This window comes from Salvelinus alpinus, chromosome 4 (genome assembly GCF_045679555.1).
Source record: "Salvelinus alpinus chromosome 4, SLU_Salpinus.1, whole genome shotgun sequence".
NCBI classification, from domain to species: Eukaryota; Metazoa; Chordata; class Actinopteri; order Salmoniformes; family Salmonidae; genus Salvelinus; species Salvelinus alpinus.
The window spans coordinates 98,791,108-98,814,706 of record NC_092089.1 but is presented as its reverse complement, the minus strand read 5'-3'; the positions used below and the strand labels follow the sequence as shown (position 1 = coordinate 98,814,706).

The following is a 23,599-nucleotide window of genomic DNA, read 5'->3' as shown; positions in this document are numbered from 1 at the left end:
CCAGAAATACGACAGATCCTGTTGCCTGTTTGATTAATAGTCCACTGGTTCTGTGAGCACCAAGTCTCACGCAACCACATGTCGGATAAACTATTTCACAAATTCGGCTGTTAATCTTTGTTATGCTGTAATAAAGGCGTCACACTTTCCTCGTTAGACCAGCCTCTGGTATTATTTATCATTTGTTGAGTGTTGTTTACACTGTTCGAATTGTCTGATTTTATTTATTTATAATAATAATCCTGTTTTCCTTGATCTCATCATTATTGTCAGTCTTTTTAGGATGTGGGGGACTTGATTTGGCGTTGTAGTAGAATAACAAAAATACTGATTTATTTGAAAATAAAGCCTTTAATCTGCCCCCGTCTGATCCCTCATCCCCTCCAGAAGCCAGTAACTACAGCAATATCCTTATCACCACTACCAGCAGCAACCTACTTACCAGAACCCTTTCCCTACCAGCAGCAACCTACTTACCAGAACCCTTTCCCTACCAGCAGCAACCTACTTACCAGAACCCTTTCCCTACCAGCAGCAACCTACTTACCAGAACCCTTTCCCTACCGGCAGCAACCTACTTACCAGAACCCTTTCCCTACCAGCAGCAACCTACTTACCAGAACCCTTTCCCTACCAGCAGCAACCTACTTACCAGAACCCTTTCACTACCGGCAGCAACCTACTTACCAGAACCCTTTCCCTACCAGCAGCAACCTACTTACCAGCAGTAACCTACTTACCAGAACCCTTTCACTACCAGAACCCTTTCACTACCGGCAGCAACCTACTTACCAGAACCCTTTCCCTACCAGCAGCAACCTACTTACCAGAACCCTTTCACTAAGCAACCTACTTACCAGAACCCTTTCACTACCAGAGCAACCTACTTACCAGAACCCTTTCACTACCAGCAGCAACCTACTTACCAGAACCCTTTCCCTACCAGCAGCAACCTACTAACCAGAACCCTTTCACTAACGGCAGCAACCTACTTACCAGAACCCTTTCACTACCAGCAGCAACCTACTTACCAGAACCCTTTCACTACCAGCAGTAACCTACTTACCAGAACCCTTTCACTACCGGCAGTAACCTACTTACCAGAACCCTTTCACTACCGGCAGCAACCTACTTACCAGAACCCTTTCACTACCGGCAGCAACCTACTTACCAGAACCCTTTCACTACCGGCAGCAACCTACTTACCAGAACCCTTTCACTACCAGCAGCAACCTACTTACCAGAACCCTTTCACTACCGGCAGTAACCTACTTCCCAGAACCCTTTCACTACCAGCAGCAACCTACTTACCAGAACCCTTTCACTACCAGCAGCAACCTACTTACCAGAACCCTTTCACTACCAGCAGCAACCTACTTCCCAGAACCCTTTCACTACCAGCAACAACCTACTTCCCAGAACCCTTTCCCTACCAGCGTGTCCACTACCACTCTAGACATTCTACTCTGAACTCTCCATAGCAACAGCCCTTAGGCCACAGTCTCTCATGTCTGAGTGGCCAATGAGCACCAATGATTTTGCCTTTAATCCAAAAAGAGTCCTTCACTTCCTTTCTCACCCCCACTCCCTCTCACAGTGAAAAGGGGGGAGGGAGGGTGAGGAGTCAGGTTACTCTGGCATATTTCCCTAACACACCTAATAAACCTCTGGGTTCTCCTATAAACCCGTTTCAGCAGGAAACCTGTGGGGGGGCGGGGGGGGGGGGCACACGGCATCCTCATGGCAGAGAAAACCTACCCTCCACAGAAGTATGACTAAATGTATGTTGAGGAAATGTGATTAATGCCCATTCATAGACTACTGACACACAATGGAACATTGTTTAAAACAGAGAATGGACAAGGTCACCAACACATCCACACAGGAGATGCTCAAACAGTCACCCTCCCCAGTGTTTGAAGGAACGCGCCACAGTCACCACTAGAGTATTATTGAAGAAGTCCTAAAACCCAACAGCTTGGATTAACAGTCTATGGACAAAAATGTACACACCCTTCTGGATATCAAAATATCACAGTTGGTCAAAAACAACACTGGCTTTGACCGCAGCACTATCATCACGGCAACAAAGACAGACAGGAGAGTTGAAGGGGAGGGAGGTTTGGTGTAATCCACCTTGAAGAGTGTTAGTTCTTACGCCATCAAACTGGCTAGGTCTCTCACCCTCTTCTCTTTCTCCCTCCATCTCTCTTTACTCCTTGGTCTTTCCTTGCCTCCCTCCCCGCTCTCAAACTCCCTTCCTGCTCACTCTCTCAATTAAATTATATTTAAATGTAAGGGCTTTATTAGCATAGGAAACATGTTAACATTGCCAAAGCAAGTGAACTAAATAAACAAAAGTACAGTAAACATTACACTCACAGAAGACTCACTGAGTCTGTACATAGTCAAAGCTTTATTTAAATTTGGGTCAGTCACAGTGGTCAGGTATTCTGTCACGGTGTACTCTGTTTAGGAACAAATATCATTCTAGTTTGCACTGTTTTTTTGTTAATTACTTGACACATTGGAAATAATTATCTTTTTGTCTTCTCATGATTTGGTTGGGTCTAATTGTGTTGCTGTCCTGGGGCTCCGTGGGGTCTGTTTGTGAACAGAGCCCCAGGACCAGCTTGCTTAGGGGACTCTTCCCCAGGTAAATTTCTCTGTAGGTGATGGAAGGTTTGGGAATCGCTTCCTTTTAGGTGGTTGTAGATTTAACGGCTCTTTTCTGGATTTTGATAATTAGCAGGGATCGGCCTAATTCTGCTCTGCATGCATTATTTGGTGTTTTACGTTGTTTAAGTCTCAATTTGATGTTTGTCCCATTTTGTGAATTCTTGGTTAGTGAGTGGACCACAGACCTCACAACCATAAAGAGCAATGGGTTCTATAACTGAGTCAAGTATTTTTAGCCAGATCCTAATTGGTATGTTGAATTTTATGTTCCTTTTGATGGCAGAGAAGGCCCTTCTTGCCTTGTCTCTCAGCTCGTTCACAGCTTTGTGGAAGTTACCTGTGGCGCTGATGTTAAGGCCGAGGTATGTATAGTTTGTGTGCTCTATGGCAACAGTGTCTAGATGGAATTTGTATTTGTCGTCTTGGCAACTGGACCTTTTTAGGAACACCATTATGGTTGGGGACAGATCTAGGTGCTGCTGTAGGACCTCCTTGGTTGGGGACAGAAGCACCAGTTCATCAGCAAACAGTAGACATATGACTTCAGATTCTCTCCCTCTTTCCCCCCTCTAACTCCCTTCCTCCCCTTTGTCTCAAGGCCAGCCAAAGCAGAGTGTGTGTGTGTGTGTGTGTGATATATATAGGCTCTTCAAGTGTGAGTTTTACTGCTGATGCTGTAGCCTGCCATTAACCCTTTAAAGGAGAAACAGAGAGCCCAGCCAGGAGCCAATCACCTCAGCAGGCTATAGCAGGTCTCAGGAGGCAGTTAACACATAGGCTGTAATGGCGTCTCACAACCAGAACAGGAAACAATAACTGCTGTTCTGTCCACTCCCACCCAGCCCACTCCAGCTGCTTTAGCATAGGGCCAGCCCAGCCCACTCCAGCTGCTTTAGCATAGGGCCAGCCCACTCCAGCTGCTTTAGCATAGGGCCAGCCCACTCCAGCCTAGACCCAGTGTCAGTCTACACTTTCCCATTCACCATCACATCGTATAGGCCAGTAGTCTAGTCTGTCTGCTGGACTCCAGTGTCCATAGGCGCAGCCATAAACAGCCATCAGCATCTCTTCAAAACCCTCTTTTCATCCTGGTGGGGTTAGGGGACTGGTCGGGACATTGTGCTGTCAGTCTTCTCATTATCTTCAATGATGGCTCTTTGGTTTACTACTTGTATTAGCTGTTGATTGTGCGTGTTATTATTAAAAACAAGTGATACACAAAACCTATTCAAGCTGAAACTCCATTTCTGAAAGGAGGTAGAACTCAGGCTTTTTTTCACAACCTGTCCCGTTTCATGTCAACAAGATTAACACAGTGACTAACCTATGAGCTGTATGCAGGTGTGTGAGAGATAAATGAGTTCATTCCTCAGCTTACGGTTGGAGTCAATGCTTCCTTTGATGAGCAAAGTGCATGCCTGTCCACTTCTGAAACTATAGGTCTCCTCTCCTTTACCGTCTCATCGAGAGATACAGCCCTCATGAGTACTGCCTTCCAGAGGGCTGCGAGTCGGCCCTGTGGACGTGTGTGATGAGGCAGTAGAGCGCACTCAGAGAGGGGTTAAAAGGTACGAACAGCAGGATGTAGCAAGTCCTCTCTCTTCCCAGGTGTGCTGCTGGAGGGGGTTAGAAACCTGAGAACCTGCTGGGGGGGGGGGGGGGTTAGACTACTGCTGAAGGAGTGTATAAACCAGAGAACCTGCTGGGGGGGATTAGACTACTGCTGAAGGAGTGTATAAACCTGAGAACCTGCCGGGGGTATTAGACTACTGCTGTAGGAGTGTATAAACCTGAGAACCTGCCGGGGGTATTAGACTACTGCTGTAGGAGTGTATAAACCTGAGAACCTGCCGGGGGTATTAGACTACTGCTGAAGGAGTGTATAAACCTGAGGACCTGCTGGGGGTATTAGACTACTGCTGAAGGAGTGTATAAACCAGAGAACCTGCTGGGGGGTATTAGACTACTGCTGAAGGAGTGTAGAAACCTGAGAACCTGCCGGGGGTATTAGACTACTGCTGAAGGAGTGTATAAACCTGAGAACCTGCCGGGGGTATTAGACTACTGCTGAAGGAGTGTATAAACCAGAGAACCTGCTGGGGGTATTAGACTACTGCTGTAGGAGTGTAGAAACCTGAGAACCTGCTGGGGGTATTAGACTACTGCTGAAGGAGTGTATAAACCAGAGAACCTGCTGGGGGTATTAGACTACTGCTGAAGGAGTGTAGAAACCTGAGAACCTGCTGGGGGGGGGGGGTTAGACTGCTGCTGAAGGAGTGTAGAAACCTGAGAACCTGCTGGGGGGGGGGGGGGTTAGACTACTGCTGAAGGAGTGTATAAACCTGAGAACCTGCTGGGGGTATTAGACTACTGCTGAAGGAGTGTATAAACCAGAGAACCTGCTGGGGGGTATTAGACTACTGCTGAAGGAGTGTAGAAACCTGAGAACCTGCTGGGGGTATTAGACTACTGCTGAAGGAGTGTAGAAACCTGAGAACCTGCTGGGGGGATTAGACTACTGCTGGAGGAGGTTAGAAACCTGAGAACCGGCTGGGGGTATTAGACTACTGCTGAAGGAGTGTATAAACCTGAGAACCTGCTGGGGGGGGGGGGGTTAGACTACTGCTGAAGGAGTGTAGAAACCTGAGAACCTGCTGGGGGGGGGGGGTTAAACTACTGCTGAAGGAGTGTAGAAACCTGAGAACCTGCTGGGGGGGGGGGGGGTTAGACTACTGCTGAAGGAGTGTATAAACCAGAGAACCTGCTGGGGGTATTAGACTACTGCTGAAGGAGTGTATAAACCAGAGAACCTGCTGGGGGTATTAGACTACTGTTGAAGGAGTGTATAAACCTGAGAACCTGCTGGGGGTATTAGACTACTGTTGAAGGAGTGTATAAACCTGAGAACCTGCTGGGGGGGGGGGTATTAGACTACTGCTGAAGGAGTGTATAAACCTGAGAACCTGCTGGGGGGGGGGGGGGGGGTTAGACTACTGCTGAAGGAGTGTATAAACCTGAGAACCTGCTGGGGGGGGATTAGACTACTGCTGAAGGAGTGTATAAACCTGAGAACCTGCTGGGGGTATTGGACTACTGCTGAAGGAGTGTATAAACCTGAGAACCTGCTGGGGGTATTAGACTACTGCTGTAGGAGTGTAGAAACCTGAGAACCTGCTGGGGGTATTAGACTACTGCTGAAGGAGTGTAGAAACCTGAGAACCTGCTGGGGGGGTTAGACTACTGCTGTAGGAGTGTATAAACCAGAGAACCTGCTGGGGGGTATTAGACTACTGCTGAAGGAGTGTAGAAACCTGAGAACCTGCTGGGGGGGTATTAGACTACTGCTGAAGGAGTGTATAAACCAGAGAACCTGCTGGAGGTATTAGACTACTGCTGAATGAGTGTATAAACCAGAGAACCTGCTGGGGGGTATTAGACTACTGTTGAAGGAGTGTAGAAACCTGAGAACCTGCTGGGGGTATTAGACTACTGCTGAAGGAGTGTATAAACCAGAGAACCTGCTGGGGGTATTAGACTACTGCTGAAGGAGTGTACAAACCAGAGAACCTGCTGGGGGGTATTAGACTACTGCTGAAGGAGTGTAGAAACCTGAGAACCTGCTGGGGGTATTAGACTACTGCTGAAGGAGTGTATAAACCAGAGAACCTGCTGGGGGTATTAGACTACTGCTGAAGGAGTTTAGAAACCTGAGAACCTGCTGGAGGTATTAGACTACTGCTGAAGGAGTGTATAAACCAGAGAACCTGCTGGGGGTATTAGACTACTGCTGAAGGAGTTTAGAAACCTGAGAACCTGCTGGAGGTATTAGACTACTGCTGAAGGAGTTTAGAAACCTGAGAACCTGCTGGGGGTATTAGACTACTGCTGAAGGAGTTTAGAAACCTGAGAATACTCTTCACTAGAGTTAGAGGGATGAAGAAAACAAACTACTGTTGCAGCCATCACTTATGTTCCACTGAGAGGAAAGGAGACTACCCTTACGGTCTTCACTAAAGTCACAGAGGAGACGACCGTAACGGTGTTCCTCTCTACCTCACCCACAGACGGACTGTATTGATGTCTATGAATGACCACACTGCTACATCCGGTCACTGCACTCTTCATTAAAACAATCACCTCTCCTCAGTCTTCTGAAGGAGTTCATGTGAAGGGGAAATACTATTTTAGCACTGCTAGCCTATAAACTAGACGTAGATGATTCAATCTAACAAGAACACACTACTACAGCCAGAGACAGTAACAATAAATCAAAACTACAACATCCACCAACCCCCTTTCACAAGCCTAATAGATTCACTGCCTTCAAAAATAATTCATATCCCCTTGATTTATTCCACATTTTGTTGCGTTACAGCCAGAATTCAAAATGGATAAATATATTTTTTCCCTCTCACCCATCTACATACAGTACCTCATAATGACAAAGTGAAAACGTATAAAAAAAATAAAACATTTGATTCAAAATTACAGAAATATCTAATTTATGTAAGTATTCACACACCTGAGTGAATACTTTGTAGAAACAGCTGTAATTGCTTCCAAAGGTGCGAGTCTTTCTGGGTCTCTAAGACCTTTCCACACCTATCTACCATAGTTTTTTACTTAAATTTACTTGGAAATCTAACTCTGCCACTCAGGAACATTCACCCTCTTTGTAAGCAACTCCAGTGTAGATTTGGCCTTGTGTTTCAGGTTATTGTCTTGCTGAACGGTGAATTCATCTCCCAGTGTCTGGTAGAAGGCAGAGTGAACCAGATTTTCCTCTAGGAGTTCACCTGTGCTTAGCTCCATTCAGTTGTTTTAATATCCTGAAAAACTCCAGTAAATTTTTACATAGCAGCACCCACCCGTAGCACGCGTTCTAGCAGGTATGTCTCACTTGTCACCCCCAAAGCCAATTACTCCTTTGGCCGCCTCTCCTTCCAGTTCTCTGCTGACATTGATTGGAACGAACTACAAAAATCTCTGAAACTGGAAACACTTATCTCCCTCACTAGCTTTAAGCACCAGCTGTCAGAGCAGCTCACAGATCACTGCACCTGTACATAGCCCAAACAACTACCTCTTCCCCTACTGTATTTATTTATTTTGCTCCTTTGCACCCCAGTATTTCTACTTTGCACACTCATCTACTGTCAAATCTACCATTCCAGTGTTTTAATTGCTATATTGTATTTACTTCGCCCCCAGGCCTATTTATTGCCTTCACCTTCCATCTCACCTCATTTGCTCACATTGTATATAGACTTATTTTTCTACTGTATGTTTGTTTTACTCCATGTGTAACTGTGTTGTTATATGTGTCGAACTGCTTTGCTTTATCTTGGCCAGGTCGCAGTTGTAAATGAGAACTTGTTCTCAACTAGCCTACCTGGTTAAATAAAGGTGAAATAAATAAATAAATAAAAATAAGCATACCAATAACATGATGCAGCCACGAAGGCATTGGAAAACCTCCCTGGTCTTTGTGGTTGAATCTGTGTTTGATATTAACTGCTCGACTGAGGGACCTTACAGATAACTAAATATGTGGGGTACAGAGATGAGGTAGTCACTCAAATCATTAAAAACACTAACACTATTACACACAGGGTGAGTCCATGCAACTTATTGAGTAAATGTTAACTCCTGAACTTATTTAGGCTTGCCATGTTTAATACTTATTGACTCAAGACATTTCAGCTTTTCATTTTTTTTATTAGTAAAGATTTCTAATAAATAAGAAAAATTTCAAGTGAAAAAATAAATAAAATACATTCCACTTTGACATTATGGGGTATTACGTGTAGGCCAGCGAAAAACAATTGCAATTTAAAAATCAGGCTTTAACAACAAAATGTGGAAAAGTCAAGGGGTGTGAATACTTTGAAGGCACTGTATAACTCTCTCTCGGTCTGTGTCAGTCTCTCTCTGTCATCGGCTCTGAAGGAATTCTCTCCTCTCTTTAAACTCCTTTAAAATTTGCCGGCTCGTCTTTCTTTGATGAAATTGGCCACAGCTCCGCCACAACCCCCCCCCTCACAACGCCACCCCAATGAGTGAGTCCGTCTGTCCTCTAGGTACCACCGGTTCACACAATGTAGACCCATTCTGACCTCTGACCTCTAGAGCCTAACGCTTGGGTGACCAGGAAGAATCCTTGGCCCTCTGCCGTCTGGGGAGGGGTCTCATCGTATCCTGCCTAGGGGTGTGGAACACTTTCGGGGCGAGGAAGACTCCCCCCCCCTAAAGCAAAACACTAATCAATAACCTAAATGGCATTATGATGTTTCAGTCCTACCCTGGTATTTGTGTAAGAAACTAAATACATCTATAGAACCAGAACGATATTCTCCTGGGGCGGCAGGAACCCTAGTGGTTAGAACATTGGGCCAGTAACCGAAAGGTTGCTAGATCGAATCCCCGAGCTGACAAGGTAAAAATCTGTCGTTCTGCCACTGAACAAGGCAGTTAACCCACTGTTCCTAGGCCGTCATTGAAAATAAGAATTTGTTAATTGACTTGCCTAGTTAAATAAAAGTTTAATTACAAAAGTCATTCAATAATTAATCAACGGCATTAAAATATTGCTGTTCATTCAGTCAATGCTGTTCATTGACTATGGCTCAGTGTTCAACACCATAATGCCCTCAAAGCTCATCACTAAGCTAAGGACCCTGGGACTGAACACATCCCTCTGCAACTGGATCCTGGACTTCCTGACGGGCCACCCCCAGGTGGTAACACATCTGCCACACTGATCCTCAACACGGGGGCCCCTCTGGGGTGCGTGCTCAGTCCCCTCCTGTACTCCCTGTTCACCCATGACTGCATGGCCAAACACGACTCCAACACCATCATTAAGTTTGCTGACGACACAACAGTGGTAGGCCTGATCACCGACAGATGAGACAGCCTATAAGGAGGAGGTCAGAGACCTGGCAGTGTGGTGTCAGGATAACAACCTCTCCCTCAACGTGATCAAGACAAAGGAGATGATTGTGGACTACAGACAGGACTCGTCGACAGGGCTGTAGTGGAGCAGGTTGAGAGCTTCAAGTTTCTTGGTGTCCACATCAACAACAAACTAGAATGGTCCAAACACACCAAGACAGTCATGAAGAGGGCACGGAAAAGCCTATTCCCCCTCAGAAGGCTGAAAAGATTTGGCATGGGTCCTCAGATCCTCAAAAAAATTCCACAGCTGCACCATCGAGAGCATCCTGACTGGTTGCATCACCGCCTGGTATGGCAACTGCTCAGCCTCCGACCGCAAGGTACTACAGAGGGTCGTGCGTACGGCCCAGTACATCACTGGGGCCAATCTTGCTGCCATCCAGGACATCTAAACCAGGCGGTGTCAGAGGAAGGCCCTCTCGACTACCGCACGGCAAGCAGTCCCAGAGCGCTAAGTAAAGGTCCAAAAGCATTAACAGCTTCTACCCCCAAGCCATAAGACTCCTGAACAGCTAATCAAATGGCTACCCAGACTATTTGCATTGACCACTCCCAACCCCATTTTTACACTGCTGCTACTCTGTTTATTATCTATGCATAGTTAGTTACTTACATGTACATATTACCTCGACTAACCGGTGCCCCCACACATTGACTCTATACCGGTACCGCCTGTATTTAGCCTCGTTACTGTTATTTTATTGTTGCTCTTTAATTTAATTTTTTTTACTTCAGTTTATTTTAGCAAATACTTTAACACTTATTTTTATTAACTGCATTGTTGGTTAAGGGCTTGTAAGTAAGCATTTCACTGTAAGTTCTACACCTATTTTATTCAGCGTATGTGACAAATCGAATTTGATAATGAACTAGCCTACACTTTAAAAAACTTTTTTTTCTGTAGGGAATAAAGCAGCATTTGACGAAATAACTGTCCTAGATCAGAACAATTTTACCATTGACTTAGAATTCCTTTAATTATCAGAACATGATTGTAATTCTAAGAGAATTCAATCCAAGCATCAGAGAGACAGACCGAGAGAGGTATAGGGAGAGAGGGGAGGAGATGGGGGACCCCCTGTTAATCTACATATCGAGTGGTCCAGTTCAAACATGGAACCCCCCCCTTCCTCCCTGCTTAACATCGGCGGTCGACATCTCTTTGAAGCACCGCTCAGCTCGTTTCTGAACCCCCCCAGGGGTGGAGGTGAAAGGGGGGGGGGGGGGTAGAGGTGCTTTAGGGGCCCCAGCCCAGTCTCGGGACTGGTTGTGCTTGCCTGGGTCCTGACAAGGTGAGTGAGATAGAGGAAACACTCCTAGCAGTGGGGCTATGGTGGAGGATAACTCCATCTGAAACACTCCTAGCAGGAACACTATAATGGCTAATGATTCAGTGATGTGTTGTGATCTCATGTCTGGTTTATCTGATAAACTAAAATACATCTGGGAATGGAGTTCTAGTCAGATAAGATACTAAGCGGAAGCCTCTACACATCAACCTCTCTTGCAGTCAGTCACAAAAACACACAAATGCACACACGAAAACACAACCTCCACCCATGTCTCTGCACCCCTCCCCCACCCTGGGCCAGGGCTCCTGTTGACGGGCTTTTGTTTGGGCCTGACTCAGGGAGCATATGGCAGGTGGCCCTCTCCCTCCCCACCCCGGGCCTCCAGGCAGGCCTGCCGCAGTGTCTGTGGGGTGGATTGGGGAGGGGGGGTTGCTCTTTTTAAAGCCCCTTCTCTCTAACACAAATCGTTAGCCACACTATTGCAGGTCATCCACAGCCGGTACACACAATGCAACACACACAACCACTACAAAACATTCAAACCCACCCACTGAACCCATTCAACCAATGCACCAGCAGCATACTACGTGGTTACTGCTACTAGGCTCCATGTAACAGGACAGCAGCATGGGAGACACAGAATAATACAGCTATTGGTAGGTACACCAATAGCTCATCTCTTGGCAGTAGTACTGTAGACTACTTTATCACTGACCTCAACCCAAAGTCTCTCAGAGCATTCAGTCAGCCCACTGACACCCCTATCAGATCACAGCAAAATCCCACTCTACTTGAACAGAGCTATGCTCAAATCATGAGGCATCAAAGCCAAAGGAACTGAGTAATATTAAGAAATTCTATAGATGGAAGGAAAGTAGTGTGGAAACCTACCAAAAAAACAATTAGGCAACTAATTCAATCCTTTAGACAACTTCCTGGACATAATTTCCACTGTAATAGTCAAGGTGTCAACTTGGCAGTAGAAAACCTAAACAGTATGTTTGACCTCTCAGCTTCCCTATCAAAACAAAAAAATTCAAACAGAACACTGAAGGAAATTAACAATGACAAAATGGTTCGATGAAGAAAGCAAAAACCTAATAAAGAAATTGAGAAAACTATCCAACCAAACAAACAGACCCAGAAAACCTGAGCCTAGGGTGAATCACTAAAACAATACACTACAGAAAAAGAACAGCACGTCAGAAATCAGCTCAATGCAATTGGAAAACACTAAAACAAACACCAAAGAGTTCTTTCCTAAAACAGATGTATGGGTAAAACACTTCTCCAATCTTTTTGGCTCGATAACAAACAGCAAAAAATATATACATGATCAAATACAAATCAACTATTAAAAACCAGAACACACTGGATTCTCCAATTACATTGAATGAACTACAGGACAAAATACAAACCCTCCAACCCAAAAAAGGCCTGTGGTGTTGATGGCATCCTCAATGAAATGATAAAATATACAGACCACAAACCTCCAATTGGCTATACTAAAACTCCTTAACATCATCCTTAGCTCTGGCATCTACCCCAATATTTGGAACCAAGGACTGATCAACCCAATCCACAAAAGTGGAGCCTAATTTGACCCCAATAACTACCGTGGGATATGCGTCAACAGCAACCGTGGGAAAATCCTCTGCACTATCATTAACAGCAGACTAGTTCAATTCCTCAATTGTACTGAGCAAAAGTCAAAATTGGCCTTTTTAACCAAAGTACCATACGACAGACCACATATTCACCCTGCACACCATAATTGACAAACAAACCAAAACAAAAAGGCAAAGTCTTCTCATGCTTTGTTGATTTATCATGAGGGTCTGACATACAAATTGATGGAAAGTGGTGTTAGAGGAACAAACATACAACATAAAATCCATGTAAACAAACAAGTCTGCAGTTAAAATTGGCAACACACACATTTCTTTCCACAGGGCTGTGAGGTGAGACTGGGATGCAGCTTAAGCCCCACCCTCTTCAACATACAATGTATATCAACAATTTGGCGAGGGCACTAGAACAGTCTACAGCACCCGGCCTCAACCGACTAGAACCTGAAGTCAAAATGTCTGTTTGCTGATGGTTTGATGTGTCTGTCCCCAACCAAGGAGGGCTTACAGCAGCACCTAGATCTGTCCCCAACCAAGGAGGGCCTACAGCAGCACCTAGATCTGTCCCCAACCAAGGAGGGCTTACAGCAGCACCTAGATCTGTCCGCAACCAAGGAGTGCTTACAGCAGCACCTAGATCTGTCCCCAACCAAGGAGGGCCTACAGCAGCACCTAGATCTGTCCCCAACCAAGGAGGGCCTACAGCAGCACCTAGATCTGTCCCCAACCAAGGAGGGCCTACAGCAGCACCTAGATCTGTCCCCAACCAAGGAGGGCTTACAGCAGCACCTAGATCTGTCCCCAACCAAGGAGGGTTTACAGCAGCACCTAGATCTGTCCCCAACCAAGGAGGGCCTACAGTAGCACCTAGATCTGTCCCCAACCAAGGAGGGCCTACAGCAGCACCTAGATCTTCTGCACAGATTTTGTCAGACCTGGGCCCTGACAGTAAATCTCAGTAATACAAAAAAATGGTGTTCCAAAAAAATAAATAAAGGTCTAGTTGCCAGGACGACAAATACAAATTCCATCTAGACACCGTTGCCCTAGAGCAGACAAAAAAACTATACATATCTTGGCCTAAACATCAGCGCCACAGTTAACTTCCACAAAGCTGTGAATGAGCTGAGAGACAAGGCAAGTGCCTTCTATGCCATCAAACAGAACATCAAGTTCAACATACCACTTAGGATCTGTCTAGAAATACTTGAAATCAGTTATAGAACCCATTGCCCTTTATGATTGTGAGGCCTGGGGTCCGCTCACCAACCAAAAACTCACAAAAATGGTAAAAGCACCAAATTGAGGCTCTGCAGGCAGAACTCCACAAAAATATCCTCCATGTACAACGTAAAACACCAAATAATGCATGCAGAGCAGAATTAGGCCGATCACCGCTAATGATCAAAATCCAGTAAAGAGACGTTAAATTCTACAACCACCTAAATAGAAGCGATTCCCAAACCTTCCAAAACAAAGCCATCACCTACAGAGAAATTTACCTGGGGAAGAGTCCCCTAAACAAGCTGGTCCTGGGGCTCTGTTCACAAACACAAACAGAGCCACAAGACAGCAACACAATTAGACCCAATCAAATCATGAGAAAACAAAAAGATAATTACTTGACACATTGGAAAGAATTTACAAAAAAACTGATCAAACTCGAATGCTATTTGGCCCTAAACGGAGAGTGCACAGTGGCCGAATACCTGACCACTGTGACTGACCCAAAATTAAGGAAATCTTTGACTATGTACAGACTCAGTGAGCATAGCCTTGCTATTGAGAAAGGCCGCCGTAGGCAGACCTGGCTCTTAAGAGAAGACAGGCTGTGTAAACACTGCCCACAAAATGACGTGGAAACTCAGCTGCACTTCCTAACCTCCTGCCAAATGTATGACCATATTAGAGACACATTTCCCTCAGATTACACAGATCCACAAAGAATTTGAAAACAAACCGATTTTGATAAACTCCAATGTCTATTGGGTGAAATACCAGTGTGCCATCACAGCAAGATTTGTGATCTGCTGCTACAAGAAAAGGGCAACCAGTGAAGAACAAACCCCACTGTAAATATAACCAATATTTATGTTTATTTATTTTACCTTTTGTACTTTAACCATTTGCACATTGTTACAACACAATATTTTGACATATGACATTTGAAATCTCTATTATTTTGGAACTTGTGAGCAATGTTCACTGTTCATTTTTATCCCACATTTGTTTATTATCTACTACACTTGCTTAGGCAATGTTAACGTATGTTTACCATGCCAATAAAGCCATTAAATTGAATTGAGAGAGAGATAGACTCTTTGTGTATGTCATTAGTGATGCGAAATACCTGCTATGCAGAGCAGAGTGTCCTGACTTCAGAGAGGGATGCCAGGAAGAGTCATCTTGAAGTCACTGGGTATGGGACCATAGTCCATGTGTGTACATCCTAAAATTGGACCTTATACAGTGCACTACTTTTGAACCCTAGTCCGTATACAGTGCACTACTTTTGAACCCTAGTCCCGAATACAGTGCACTACTTTTGAACCCTAGTCCCGAATACAGTGCACTACTTTTGAACCCTAGTCCCGAATACAGTGCACTACTTTTGAACCCTAGTCCGAATACAGTGCACTACTTTTGAACCCTAGTCCGAATACAGTGCACTACTTTTGAACCCTAGTCCGAATACAGTGCACTACTTTTGAACCCTAGTCCGAATACAGTGCACTACTTTTGAACCCTAGTCCGTATACAGTGCACTACTTTTGAATCCTAGTCCTGAATACAGTGCACTACTTTTGAATCCTAGTCCCGAATATAGTGCACTACTTTTGAACCCTAGTCCCGAATATAGTGCACTACTTTTGAACCCTAGTCCCGAATATAGTGCACTACTTTTGAACCCTAGTCCGTATACAGTGCACTACTTTTGAATCCTAGTCCTGAATACAGTGCACTACTTTTGAACCCTAGTCCGTATACAGTGCACTACTTTTGAACCCTAGTCCCGAATACAGTGCACTACTTTTGAACCCTAGTCCCGAATATAGTGCACTACTTTTGACCAGAGCTCAAGGGGTGTCTGGAGTCCTGGCATCTACGAGCACCATTGAAATGGGACACTAGGAAGGGTATTCCTTTAGGAAAAAGGCTTTGATGAAAGGATGCTAAATGTGTAGACAGACTTTGAACAATAGGTCTCATGTCCCTGTGACTGCCTGGGATGAAGAAGTTCTGACACTCCATTTCCTTCTTCTCACAAATCGACATAGTTCAAACACAGGGAGAGAGTTTGAAGAGAGAGCCCCCAGACAGCAGAGCGAGAGCCCCCCAGAGAGCAGAGAGCCCCCCAGAGAGCAGAGAGCCCCCCAGAGAGCAGAGAGCCCCCCAGAGAGCAGAGAGCCCCCCAGAGAGCAGAGAGCCCCCCCAGAGAGCAGAGATATTACCAATAGGCTAACAGGATTAAGTTCTGACTGTTGAGGCACAATGGAGGCAGTGATTGATTAACCCAGCGCGGAAGCCCGTAGAATTTTAACAAAGACAATGTGTGCCTGTCAAAGTCTGAGTACCAAACGGCAACCCTATTCCCTAGTTAGTACACTACTTTTAGCCAGTAGTGCACTATATAGTGAATAGGGTGCCATTTTTGGGACACAGAACAAGCAGAGCAGAGTGGGCATCAGACCTGAAACTCAGGGGAACCTGAGTAGTGAACAACAAACCAGACAGAGAAGTCCAGTTCAAGAACTAGGCCAGATTCCAGCATCTCAGGAGATTAAACAGCAAAACCCAACCAGGACAACCTTGAATCAAACAGCCCTTTCAAAGCCTTCATCAAATCACAGAGCTGACGGCTAGAGGAACCTAGCGGGTGGGAGGGAGACAGCTAAGAGAAGGGTCTGACTGTTCTCTCACTGAAAGACACAATCAAAAGATTCCTTAATTAGTCAAGTCAGAGAATCCTCTAACAGGGTTTTTGGCCGATACGTTTTCATCTTTTCATTTAGTGTTCCAGTGAACTGTACGAGCACCCCCCCCCTAAAAAAAAAAAAAGCCTCACACACACACGTCTCCCCAGTGAGCGGGCCCCGTCCCAGACTCACAGTTTGACAGCATCATTAGTGTAATTACCCATGATGCTGTGTTGATGTTCAGACAAGCCGTTAAAATCACCACACAGACTCACTTATAGCAACTACTCCTACACAAACTAGGCTACATGTAGTAACAGTAGCACAACTCCAAGATCACAATCAGTCATCTGACAAAACCCAGGTCCAAGGTTCCTTTGTGTCTTTATTCCTGCTCTAATGGCTTTCATATGCTGTGTAGGACATTCATTTAGATCTTGACAGATGCCACCAGGAACTAATAAAGACCGAGGCAAAACCTCCCCAGACGTGTTATCAAAGCAGTGCACGTGAAGACGTACAGACACAGGCTAATCTTCACAAAGTCACAGAGAGTGGGTTTCTACCTAAACAATGTGAAAAGCCACAGCACCACAAATGATATAGGGCTTTCCAGCCAGCCATCATCTGGACACTGGAGTAAATTATCATTACAAAGGTAATGGATGGGAACTGAGAGGGTTAGGCTGTGTGTAATAACAGTTATAACATATCTTATAACCATTCATGACAGTTGTTGGAACATCATTAACTTGCTGTGTAATTCCACTGTGTCAGCTGCAGGAAACTGGCAGAGCCTTTATTCTGTAAACACACATGGTACTTACTGGCGAGGAGCAGGCAGGACAGAGCGATGACGTAGAGCTGTTTGACGGCTACATCGTAGTGGTCCATGAACAGGTCCAGTAGGTAGACAGAGAGGTGTCTGGCTGTAGGACACAGCTGGTAGCGGTTCGACAGTATGGCCAGCAGGTCCGCAAAGTACCGACGCATCCCTATCTGAGGGGAGTGGGCCCGGTACACAGGCAGCTTCAACTCCTAGAGGGAGAGGATGAGAAAGATGGAGGGAAGGAAAGGAGAAGGAAGATGGAGAGAAGGGAAGGAAAAGGTAGAGGGAAGAGAAACAATGTGGAGTGTAAGAATAAATATAATAGGTTAACGCACAAACATACAGTGCGTTCGAAAAGTATTTCAGACCCCTTGACTTGTTCCACATTTTGTTACGTTACAACCTTCCTCTAAAATTTATTCAATCGTCCCCCACTCAATCTTGTCCCCCACACACAATACCCCATAATGACAAAAAAACTAAATAAATATCACATAAGTATTCAGACTCTTTACTCAGTACTTTGCTGAAGCACCATTAGCTGTGATTACACCCTCGAGTCTTCTTGGGTGAGACGCTACAAGCTTGGCACACCTATATTTGGGGAGTTTCTTCCATTCTTCACTGCAGATCCTCTCAAGCTCTGTCAGGTTGGATGGGGAGTGTCGCTGCAAAGCTATTTTCAAGTCTCTCCAGAGATGTTCGATCAGTTTCAAAACCGGGCTCTGTCTGGGCCACTCTAGGACATTCAGAGACTTGTCCGGAAGCCACTGCTGCATTGTCTTGGCTGTATGCTTAGGGTCATTGTCATGTTGGAAGGTGAACCTTTGCACCAGTCTGAGGTCCTGAGCGATCTGGAGCAGGTTTTCATCAAGGATCTCACTCAGTTCATCTTTGCCTCGATCCTGACTAGTCTCCCAGTCCCTGCCGCTGAAAAACATCCCAACGGCATGATGCTGCCACCACCATGCACCACAGTAGGGATGGTGCCAGGTTTCCTCCAGACGTGACACTTGGCATTCAGACCAAAGACTTCAAATCTTGGTTTCATCAGACCAGAGAATCTTGTTTTTCATGGATCTGAGAATCCTTTAGGTGCCTTTTGGCAAACGCCAAGCGGGCTGTCATGTGCCTTTTACTGAGAAGTGGCTCTCGTCTGGCCACTCTACCATAACAGCCAGATTGGTGGAGTGATGCTGAGATGGGAGAACCTTCCAGAAGGACAACCATCTCCACAGAGGAACTCTGGAGCTCTATCAGAGTGACCATTGGTTTCTTGGTCACCTCCATGACCAAGGCCCTTCTACCCCGATTGCTCAGTTTAGCTGGAAGGCCAGCTCTCCAGGAAGAATTTGGGGGATTCCAAACATGCTCCATTTTAGAATGATGGAGGCCATTGTGTTCTTGGGGAACTTCAATGCTGCAGAAATGTTTTGGTACCCTTCCCCAGATCTGTGCCTCGACATAATCCTGTCTCAGAACTATACAGACATTTCCTTCGACCTCAGGGCTTGGTTTTTGCTCCAACATGCACTCTCAACTGTGGGGCTTTATATAGACAGGTGTGTGCCTTTCCAAATCATGTACAATCAATTAAATTTACCAGAGGTGGACTCCAATCAAGTTGTAGAAACATATCAAGGATGACCAATGAAAGCAGGATGCACCTGATGTAAATTTCAAGTCGCATAGCAAATTTTCCAAAGGCACTGTAGATAGTTGTCAGACATGGCTACCATCTATACCTACACAGTACATTTCCATATAGAACCCAATTCTACATTTCAATTTAGGTCAGGAAGGGGAGTGAGAGGGGTACAGGGTTCCCCATGGTGGTTAAGGGGAGGGGGACAGGAAGTAGTGGTGGCTATTCAGCATGATAAATATCCATTAGGGTGGGGGCAGGGTTGAAGTCTGTTTGGGAAAGGGGGGGGGGTTCAAAGGGGGCTGGTAGCTGACAAGTGGTGGCTATTCAGCAGCCTGACCGTCTGGTAGAAACTGGTTTTAATTATTACCTTTAACTAGGCAAGTCATTTAAGAACAAATACTTATTTACAATGATGGCCTGCACCGGCCAAGCCTGGACAACGCTGAGCCAATTGTGCGCCACACTATTGGACTCCCAATCACGGCCGGTTGTGATACAGCATGATTCAAACCAGGGTGTCTGTAGTGACGCTTCAAGCACTGAGATGCAGTGCCTTAGACCGCTGCACCACTCTGGAGCCAAGTGCTCTATTGGCCAGTCAGTTTTAGCCATGATGTTCCTGTACTGCACGTGTCTGAGAGATGGAAGCGGGAAGAACAGGCAGTGGCTCAGGTCCCTGAGGTCCCTGGTGATCTTCTTGCCCTTCCTGCAACACCTGGTGTTGTAGGTGTCCTGAAGGGCAGGCGGTGTGCACCCAATGGTGCATTCGTCTGAGAGCACCTCCCTCTGTAGTACCTTGGTCAGTGGCGGTGCCATACCAGGCTGTGATGCAGCCCAACAGTATGCTCTCGATGGTGCTCCTGTAGAACACTGAGGGGCCTTCGGGGACAGGCCAATTCAATCAATGCCTCTCAGGACAACCTCCTGAGGTTAAAGAGTCGCTGCCGTGCCTTCACCACGGTGTCCGTGTGTTTTGACCATTTCAGCTCCTCGGAGATGTGTAAGCCGAGGAACTTGACGTTTTTGACCGTCTCCACAGCAGCCACTCCTAAAGTCCACAATCAGCTCCTTTGTTTTGCTGACGTTGAGGAAGAGGTTGTTTACCTGGCACCACACCGTCAGAGTGCCTAGCGTCTCCCTTTAGGCAGTCTCTTCGCTGTTGGTAATTAGGCCTACTGCTGTTGTCGTGTCGTCAGCGAACTTGGAGTTGAAACTGAGGCAGTCGTGGATATACAGAGAGTTCAGGAGGGGACTGAGGACGTATCCTTGGGGGGGGCCCCGTGTTGAGGAGCAGTGTGGAAGAGGTAATGTTTCCTACATTCACCACCTGGGGGGCAGCCCGTCAAAAAGTCTAGGGCCCAGTTACATAGAGAGGAGTTCAGTCCCAGGGCCATGCTCTTTGCAGTGAACTTAGAGCCAAGCTGTAGTGGATAAACAGCATCCTCAGATTTTTATTCCTCTTGTCCAGCTGGGTGAAAGCAGTGTGCAGTGCCATGGCGATTGCGTCGTCAATGGATCTATCAGGCGGTAGGCAAATTTGAGAGGGTTGAGTGACGGGGAGGGAGGTGGTGACTTGGACTTTGACAAGCCTCAAAGCACTTCATGATGACAGAAGTGAGTGCTACTGGTCGGTAGTCATTCAGTTCAGCTCCTTTCCCTTTCTTGGGTACAGAGATGATAGCTGACATCTTGAAGAAAGTGAGAATAAAGGACTGCGCTAGAGCGAAATTTTAAATGTCCAAAAACACAACAGCTAGCGGGTCTGCACAAGCTCTGAGAGCACTGCTAGGGATGCTCCCTGGGCCGGCATCCTTGCGAAGGTTAACATGTTTGAATGACTTACATACATCCTCTGTGGAGACAGTAAACACGTAGCCCTCGTTGTCTTCAGGGGCTCTCCTCGGTAGCTAATAGTCGTTATGCTCGAAGCGTGAGAAAAAAGGTGTTTAGCTTGTCCGGTAGGGCGGTGTTGGTGTCGCGACGTGACTGGCTTTCTTTTTGTAATCCGTGATCGTTAGAAGTCCCTGCCACATACGCCTCGAATCTGACCCACTGAATTACTCTCCCACTTTGTCCTTATACTTGTCTCGCCATCTTGAGCGATCTGCATAGGTCGATTTTGTTTAACCATACAATTGTCCCTGGTTACCTTGCCCTGTTTATAAGCAGCATCTGTCTCCTTCAGTTTCCCCGACAAGGCTGCCATCAATCCATGGTTTTCGAAAGACACAAATCGGTATCACAACATCTATGTATTTTTTTGTGAATCCGGTGACTGAGACGGTATCACAACATCCATGTATTTTTTTGTGAATCCGGTGACTGAGTCGGTGTATTAATTGATCTTATCCCCAGAGACAACCTGTAACATATTCCAGTCCACGTGATCAAAACAGTCTTCATGGATTCTGATTAGTCAGACAAGTGTTGTACAGATGTGAACACCGGAACTTCCCTTGAGTCTTTGTTTGTAGGCGGGGAGGAACAAAATGGAGTCCTGGTTCCGATTTGCCGAAAGGAGGACGGGAAATTGCCTTATACCCGTGTCGGAAAAGCATGTAGCGTTGGTCCATTGAGAATCTCTGCGAGTTGGACAGTCAACGTGTTGATAGTAATTCGGGAGCACGGTTCTCAAATGTACTTTTGTTAAAGTCCCCAGTGACAACGGACGCTGCCTCCGGGTACACTGTCTCCAGTTCGTTCAGGGTCACAATGAAGATCTTTGAGAGCATTTTTGGTGTCCGTTTGGGGCGGGATGTGGTAGTGCACTGGTGCCATTTTTGACACGCCCCCTAGGACGCACCCAGTCTCCTCCTAGTCAACCACACAGAACAGGGGAATATAGGAGCGTCACGTGAGCCTTCAGCTTAAAGACGCATTTGACAAGGGGAGAGATAAAAACACTTTCTCTCCCAGATGTATAGCCTTTAATGCTTCATGAGTCTGTCTCGATCCTAATACAGGCTTAGAAAAACAAGGAGTTGTTTTGGTTTTTCAATAAATGCTTTATTTCTTCATACCCCACATAGACAAATATTAGATTTTTTAAAAACAAGGGCTTTATAAATGTGGATTTATTTATTATCAGACTGAGTAGGGGTGGATTAATCTCTTTAAGTAGTGCTGTACCAGTTTGTGGTTTGCTGCTAGAGGCACACCAAAAACATCCACCCATACTAAAAATACAGGTTACTATTGTTTGTCAGAGACAGCAGGCCTACTTCCCTTCCCTAAGGGTTGTCCAAATAACAAAACACTGCCCACGTGTAAAGCTAATCTTCACTGGATACTGACTTGCTGTAGATTGATGAAGAGTCACCCTGTAGTGCCTGTCAGCATGACCAACGTACCGAGGATCACAATCTATGGCACACGTGTGCCTCACATATTTAATCTGCGAGTTACATCAATTGTCTGTTGAGTTTGTTTGTATATAGACAATACCTAAACAACGGTGATCACTAGGGTGATCGGCAGCTGAAGGACAATATAAACAGTACTAAAACGTGCATACAGACACCCCCATAAACACAACACCCGACTTGAGTTCTCCTCTCTTCTCCCTCCCCCCCCTGCATGCCTTGCCTCTGGTCCATCTGTCTGAGGATTCAGTGGTGCAGGGCATTGTGGGGAACCACAGCATAATTGATGCAGTGGAAGGCAGGGGACTCGATGCAGAGGTGGTGGGGGGGGGGGGGGTGGCAGGCTAGCCTGCTGATGGGCTACAATTATTTAGAGATAGAGTTTGTCTGGGGTGTCGCTTGGCTTTCAAAGACCTACATCAGCATCCATGTTGTTTTACAGGGATTTTTTGTCTTTGGTCTGCAGATTGGTTAAAGGGTTGGGGGGGGGGGGGGGGGGGGTCAGAATAAAATCAGAAGGGAGGCCCTAATCTACACATCCCCTGGTTACAGACGTCACACCCCCTGGTTACAGACATCCAACTCAGTGATTTAGACACGAGTAAATCAAATGACTGTTAGGCTAAGTGAATGACTTGTAAGGAGACTGCCCGATTGTACCAGAGTCGGGGCAGCTGCCTGCAACAGTTCCATCTACTATCCAAATACTCCCCCTACATGTGACGTGTGTGTAGACACACACACACCCCTACTCCATATTGTTCTTTCTAAGTAGAATCAAATTAGCTATGATATTCTTGCTCCCTTTATGAGGATGGCAGTCCAGTGACAGATGCTGCCATTAAATGGCCAAACAGTAAAATATCATCAAGCCGGAGGTTAGCCTAATTACTGCATCAGCCAATTAATGAGCCTCAACCCCTCTGTGTAATCTAAATTAGACCACGCTCACATAGACGACAGTCATGTAATTATATCCATCTGCCAACATTAACCACACTATATAGAATATAGAAGCTATAGATAGAAGTTGAGGAGTTGCTATCACGTCACTCTACTGGCTTGGATCTTCATTTTCACCAATGGACTACAGTATGTCAACAAGAAACCATACATTTTACATTTAAGCCATTGAGCAGAAGCTCTTATCCAGAGTGACATACAGAAGCAATTAGAGTTAACTGCCTTTCTCAGGGGATCATCAGATTTTTCACCTCGTCAGCTTGGGAATTTCAACCAGCGAGCTTTTGGTTACTGGCCCAACGCTCTTAACCGCTAGCCTACCTA

General features: G+C 45.8%; 1 protein-coding gene across 3 annotated transcripts in view; it reads right to left on the bottom strand.

Moving 5' to 3' along the window:
* The window catches only part of LOC139574781 (cyclin-J-like), a 32,516-nt gene that overhangs the window by 6,622 nt on the left and 2,295 nt on the right, over positions 1–23,599 (bottom strand). For all 3 annotated transcript variants that reach the window (XM_071399659.1, XM_071399658.1, XM_071399660.1), the window contains exon 3: positions 17,301–17,511. In XM_071399659.1, the coding sequence (XP_071255760.1) occupies positions 17,301–17,511 (211 nt within the window). The remainder of the gene's footprint in view (positions 1–17,300; positions 17,512–23,599) is intronic.